Source organism: Mandrillus leucophaeus, unplaced genomic scaffold (genome assembly GCF_000951045.1).
Source record: "Mandrillus leucophaeus isolate KB7577 unplaced genomic scaffold, Mleu.le_1.0 Scaffold67, whole genome shotgun sequence".
Taxonomy (NCBI): Eukaryota; Metazoa; Chordata; class Mammalia; order Primates; family Cercopithecidae; genus Mandrillus; species Mandrillus leucophaeus.
The window spans coordinates 2,814,187-2,820,328 of NW_012107252.1; the positions used below are offsets into that span (position 1 = coordinate 2,814,187).

A 6,142-nucleotide genomic window follows, 5' to 3' on the forward strand; every position below is an offset into this window, starting at 1 on the left:
CTGCCTGCCAGTTAGAGCTTTAAAGACTTCCATCCCTGTGCCCCACCAGATCAGTGTGTCTGTCCTAGGCTTAGTGTCTGCTGTCTCCTGTTACTTACCCCTCAGGGACATTGGAGCTCCCCACACCACTCATCGCTGCCCACCAGCTGTACAACTACGTGGCTGACCATGCCAGCTCTTATCACATGAAGCCACTGCGAATGGCCCGGCCAGGGGGCCCAGAACACAATGAGTATGCCCTGGTGTCGGCATGGCACAGGTAAGGCTGGGAGGGGCATCCAGCATGCATGCTGCAGGAGCTGGGGCTGGGACATACTTGCAGTAGGGAGACCCGTGTTTTCTTGGGCAGGGTGAGGTTTGTTTCATTAGAACCCCAGAGTTGACATCTCCCCAACCTGTCCTGCACAGCTCTGGCTCCTACCTGGATTCTGAGGGACTTCGCCACCAGGATGACTTTGATGTGTCTCTGCTTGTCTGTCACTGTGCTGCACCCTTTGAGGAGCAAGGAGAGGCTGAGCGGCACGTTCTGCGGTCAGCAGATCCCCTACCTTGAACACGCCCATTTCCCAGCCTGCCCCACCCTGCCCTGTGTGTCTCTTGCTATGACCGCCACTTTCCTGCCCTGCTCCCCACTCCAGGCTACAGTTCTTCGTGGTGCTCACCAGCCAGCGAGAGCTCTTCCCCAGGCTCACTGCTGACATGCGCCGCTTCCGGAAGCCACCCAGACTGCCCCCTGAGCCAGAGTCTCCTGGGAGTTCAGCTGGCAGCCCTGGGGAGGCCTCAGGGCTTGTTCTAGCGCCAGGACCGGCTCCTCTGTTCCCACCACTGGCTGCAGAGGTGGGCATGGCACGGGCACGACTGGCTCAGCTGGTACGGCTGGCTGGAGGGCACTGCCGTCGGGACACCCTTTGGAAGCGCCTCTTCTTGCTGGAGCCACCAGGGCCTGATAGACTGCGGCTAGGGGGGCGCCTGGCCCTGGCAGAGCTGGAGGAGCTCCTAGAAGCAGTCCATACCAAATCCATTGGGGACATCGACCCCCAGCTGGTAAGGGACTGTGGGCTCCCGAAAGAGCTGGGGTAGATGCCAGGAATTCCACTGGCAGCCAGGGCAGAGAGCACAGGAATCTGAGGTGACTGGCACAGAAGACTCAGGCCTGTGGCTCCTCCCCCAGGACTGCTTCCTATCCATGACAGTCTCCTGGTACCAGAGCCTGATCAAAGTTCTCCTAAGCCGCTTCCCCCAGAGTTGTCGCCATTTCCAAAGCCCAGACTTGGGAACTCAGTACCTGGTAAGTCCCCTTGAGCTTCCTCTGAAAAGGACAACATAGCAGAAATCCTCACCAGACAGATGCGCCCCTCAGCCTGACCAAGCAAGCTCTGCTCTGGAGGGAGGCCTAGACAGAATGGGACTCCACAGATACATGTAAAACCCTTCCAGTACCGGGCATCAAGCTACAGTATGTGATTCTCTGAGCAGCTCTGCCCTCAAAGACTCACCAAGAACACAAGCTTTGGCTTGAGATCCTGAGGGCCAGGCTCTGGAACTGACAACCCAAGGAGCTCTCAGAACTTTGTCAGTAGGCTGGAGCCCCAGAAAGGACCCCTTGGGCTTTGAAGCCTTGTTACTCAAAGTGTGGTCCACAGACCAGCAGCCGCAGCACCTGGGAGCTTGCTGAAACGCAGGCTCTCCGGCCCCATCTGAGACTGCTGACTCGGGATCTGCAGGTTGTCAGTCTCCCCAGGTGATTTGTGTGCACACTGAAGTTTGAAAGCGCTGCTGTAAAGGACAGGTAGAGCTGCGGTGGTGAAGCATGGGGCATTAAGGAGCCCACAGAGATGGGCCCGACCAGAGCTGAGGTTCAAGAGAGGAGGCGTTAACGAGAGAAGATTTCAAGTGAGAAAGTAGGAGGTGGAGCCAGGTGAGGGGTCCTGCAGCACAGTGCTTGTGCAGAGGATTCATTTCAGGGTGCAGGAAGGCTCTCCCAGAGAAGCCGAGGTCAGTTAGGATGAGGCTGCAGTAGTGTCAGCGGTTGTGAATAGAGGGGGGTGCCCCTGTGGGTGGTGGGAAGGCTGGAGCAGGAGTGGGTTTTGGGGAAGGGTGACAAGTCCAACCTGGGGGAAGTTGAGTCTGGGGTCCATAAGGCCCTTCACCGTCTGCAAGGTTTGTGGGTACCAGGGATTCAAGCTCAGGAGAGTCGTAGGCAGCAGCTCTGTGAACAGGTGGTAACTGAAGCCTTGGGAGAGCAAATCGTCCCAGGATGGATCACTAAGCAGAGTGTTAGGGAGCAGACAGACATAAGGGGACAGGACAATCCCAGGGGTGGTCAGAGAGGAGTCCCAGGACAGGAGGCAAGGAGGTTGTGCCAGGGGTACAGCACTCTCCATTGATTGGCTTCAGCGTACCAGGCTCTGTGTGGGGCCTCCAGGATCTACTGTTACCCCTCATTCTGACGCAGCTCAGATGGGCTGACCAGCAAGCCAGCGAGGATGAGGACTGAGGCTCAATTTGGAGACATGGTTCTATGTGACCTCGGGGTACAGGCGGGGTGAGGTGTGGAGATGGAAGTAGGCCTCTCCTCATCCTCCCTTCACCTCAGGATGCCCTGTGGAAGGGTCTGTGTCACTTCGGGGGAGAGAGACCTCAGTCCCCTTCTCATCTTTTCACTGCAGGTTGTGCTGAATCAGAAGTTCACTGACTGCTTTGTGCTGGTGTTTCTGGACTCCCACTTAGGAAAGACGGTGAGAACAAGTCGGGGGCTTTGTGTCAGCCTTGTGGAAGGCCGTACCCCAAATGTATGGAGCCTGCTGGGTTGGGGTGCCCACCCTTTCTGAGCCCTGCCTCCTGTCCCCACCCATGCCCTCCTCTCACCAGCGCACCCCCACCATGTTCCCCACAGTCTCTGACAGTGGTTTTCCGAGAGCCCTTCCCAGTACAGCCGCAGGACAGCGAGAGCCCCCCTGCCCAACTAGTCTCCACCTACCACCACCTGGAGTCTGTCATCAACACAGCCTGTTTCACCCTCTGGACCCGCCTCCTCTGAGAGAGTGGACTGGACCACTGCATGTCACTGTTCCTCGAATCGTGGGTCTACAAGATTGCCCGCCAGAGGCAGGACTGACCAGCCCTTCTGGGCCCCAGGGCAAGTCAGACACTGAGTGACACCAAAGGCTTTGTAACTATGTCTTGGGGGTCTGCTGCCCCAGCCTGGCGGCAGGAACTGCCCTCCTCAAACACCCACAGCCAGTGACCCATCCAGGACTTCAGAGGGTCAGGTCAACCCAAGGACCCCTTGGGCCCTTCTGGGGTACTCCTTTCTGCCCACCTGGTAGAGTCTCGGGAGTTCACACGGGGTGGCAAAAACTTACCCCCTAGAGCTCCTCTACCTGATCCTGCCCCCCAGCCTTTGACCATGGTCAGCCACCTGTGTCCCTTGAGCCCTCAGGTCTTCACCTCCCACTTGGACATCACTGCTGGACATTCCCATTGAGATGACAACTGGGTTCCAATCCCAGCTTTGCCTTTGAAGCACCTGTGGCCACTGTCAAGTCCCTTTGCTCTCAGACCCTGGGTTTCTCATCCTTTAATGAGAAGGTGGGCTCAGAAGCTCTCCCATCTCCACAGCAACCCTGGCACTGGCTTCTCAATGGGAGGGAAGCAACAGAGAAACTGAAGTGTTAGACACTATGTGTCCCCCCACCCCATAACAGAGACATAAGACAATGTTCAGCGGGTCATCTTTAATGCAGAGGAGGAGATGGGATCTCACTCGCTGTCTGGAGGCATGTGGGTGGTGTGCAGGCCCTCACTGGCCACCTTAGGGTGGCCCCGCCTATCCCAGTATGAACGTAGCCAACTCAAGCCCTCTACTGTGTCTCCTGTAGGGAAAGGGAGGCCTGGGCATCTCAGCCCACAAGGAGAAAACAGCCCCTGTCCAGTCCCTCCAGAGCTCCCTTCCCCAGGGCCACCCCTCACCTCGAGGCTGATACTCGCAGCCCACAAAGCCTTTGTAGCCTTCATCTTCCAGCAGTTGAAACAGATAGGGGAAATTCAGCTCTCCGGGGCTGCTGGGCTCCCCTCGGCCTGGGACCTGTGCCACCTGCACATGCCCTGGGGACAGATGTGGACAAATGTGGGGTCCAGGCTCCTGCCAGGGCCTGAAGAACAGATGTGGGGATTGAAAGGGTGGGAGGGCACAGGAAGCTCCTCTCACCAACAATGGGCAGGAACTCCTGGATGTTTCCTGTCAGGTTCCCATCCATGATCTGCCAGTGGAATATGTCCTGGGGAAGAGGATACTACAGTCCAAGACCCCGCAGGCCCCACCCTCCTTCCGGTCTTCAAAGTACCCCCTTTCTTCCACTTACCATTTGTAATTGGAGGTTGGGTCTTCCCACCTTCTGTAAGATGGCTGCCGCTGTAAGAGAAGCCAGGGAGGGGGCCGTGAGCCTCGAGGAGAGCACAGGAATCAAAAGGGACAGAAGGAGACAGGGCTGGGGTCATACCCTGCTGGGGCGTGTCCAGGAAGTACTGGGGGTCAGTGATGCGGGTATTGATGGGCTCCAGCAGTCCCACGAGGTTCTCCTAGCAGCATGTCGGGTGCTGTGAATAGAGCTCCTTCCCAAGTTCGTCCTCCATCAGTCAGTCACTGGTCAAGGCCCTCACCTGTCCCTCTGACCTAGGCTGGCAGCCTCACGTGCTGTCCCCACTGTGCACCCCCTCCTCCGCACACCCACAAAGACATGTAAGTACATGTGTGTTTCCACCTTTCTCACCTCAGCCAAAACCCCAGCTGCATGCCTCAGGTTCTCCAGAAAAACGATCTCCATCTCAGCTTTGACTGCTATTCGATCAGCTCCCTGGGGTACTCGGCCAGCCATCAGGTGGATCCTGTGAGGAAGATGGACTGGAGGCCTTGCCTCCCTTGGCTCTCTGCACCTCTTCCAGGATTCCCTGACTCTGCTGGCCCTTGCCTGTCTCCCCAGGTCTCCAGTCCATGGCACCTGAGCCACGATGCCCAGGCATCCCAGCGCTTTTCAGAGACACTTCAGTAACGGCCGAGGGGAAGCCCTTTCCCAGACACCTCAGCGTCCACCCACCACCCCCTGCCTCCAGTACTTTCTACCTTTCCTTCCCTCGGTCCTTCTCCTCAACCTATAACCTGCTAAATTCTCACCTTTAAAAATTATCCTGACCCTTGCTTGCCCTTCTCAGGTATTCCGTGCTGCTGTCTCTACTTCCTCTCCTTGCATCTACTACTTAGACTCTTCCCATCTTTTTTCTGCCCCCACCATTGACCAATAGTGATCCCCTCTTGCTAGTTCCTTCTGAGCCTGTTTGGCCTCTGCAGGATTTGACATTTGATCAGCCCCATTTGAGCCATCCACCTCCTCCCATCATCCCCTGATCTTATCAGCCACATCCAGCTCTGAACAGACATTCCAGGCCTCCCCACCCCAACAGGCTACATATATGTACAGCCTTAGGAACACTGCTGAACACACCAGGCTGCCTCTTGCCACAGCACCCTTGCCGGGAATACTTTACCTTCTGCCCATCAAGCAATGCCCACTCCTTGAAGACAGTCCAAGCATCACTACCTGTAAGCAGCTTTCTCTGATCCAGACAGGGTTAGGTGCCTACCCCTGCTCCCACAGCTTCCTGGAATAGGGCTGTCCTCAAATGGATCACTGCATATATTTACTCTCCTATCTTCCTAGGCAGACTGAGCTCCCAGCATGGGATCCCAGCATGGGGTGAGCATGAAAGAGTGGCAAACAGACTGGCACAGGACAGATAAAATACAAAAGGCAATTTACAAAGGACCAGGACCGCAGAGGCGGAGATAGGCCAGTGGGCTCAGACTTCTGAGCGTCTGAGACCTCAGGTCCTCGACTCCCTGAACCTGCGGCATGGTCATGGGTCACAGAGGGGTGGGGCTTGGGGTGGAGGCGGGGTACCTGGGACAGCCCAGGGCCTTGGCATATCGCACGGCCTGCTCCAGCCCCTCTCGGAAGGCCGCCTGTCTCCCGGGGACGGCCCCCAGCCCCATTTCCCCCTTCTCTTGGTCTCCTGCAGAGAGAACGGGCCTCAGCCCCCGACTCGGGCACTCCCCTGCCCGCGCCCCGTCCCCCACCAGCCTCCC

At 57.3% G+C, this 6,142-nt stretch overlaps 2 protein-coding genes across 3 annotated transcripts in view; one reads left to right on the forward strand and one right to left on the reverse strand.

Annotated features, from left to right (window-relative positions):
- The window catches only part of SZT2 (seizure threshold 2 homolog (mouse)), a 67,675-nt gene extending 62,479 nt beyond the window's left edge, over nt 1-5,196 (forward strand). The window contains exons 66-71 of the mRNA XM_012001791.1: nt 106-259; nt 409-531; nt 639-1,044; nt 1,172-1,288; nt 2,670-2,738; nt 2,897-5,196. Of these exons, the coding sequence (XP_011857181.1) occupies nt 106-259; nt 409-531; nt 639-1,044; nt 1,172-1,288; nt 2,670-2,738; nt 2,897-3,040 (1,013 nt within the window). The 3' untranslated portion in view covers nt 3,041-5,196. The remainder of the gene's footprint in view (nt 1-105; nt 260-408; nt 532-638; nt 1,045-1,171; nt 1,289-2,669; nt 2,739-2,896) is intronic.
- HYI (hydroxypyruvate isomerase (putative)) overlaps nt 3,167-6,142 on the reverse strand; it is a 6,957-nt gene continuing 3,981 nt past the window's right edge. The window contains exons 2-8 of one of the 2 annotated variants that reach the window (XM_012001789.1): nt 5,958-6,069; nt 4,773-4,887; nt 4,503-4,581; nt 4,365-4,414; nt 4,211-4,280; nt 3,973-4,107; nt 3,167-3,875 (exon numbers count right to left, since the gene is read on the reverse strand). In XM_012001789.1, the coding sequence (XP_011857179.1) occupies nt 3,763-3,875; nt 3,973-4,107; nt 4,211-4,280; nt 4,365-4,414; nt 4,503-4,581; nt 4,773-4,887; nt 5,958-6,069 (674 nt within the window). In that variant the 3' untranslated portion in view covers nt 3,167-3,762. The remainder of the gene's footprint in view (nt 3,876-3,972; nt 4,108-4,210; nt 4,281-4,364; nt 4,415-4,502; nt 4,582-4,772; nt 4,888-5,957; nt 6,070-6,142) is intronic. The other variant, XM_012001790.1, reaches the window with a different exon arrangement.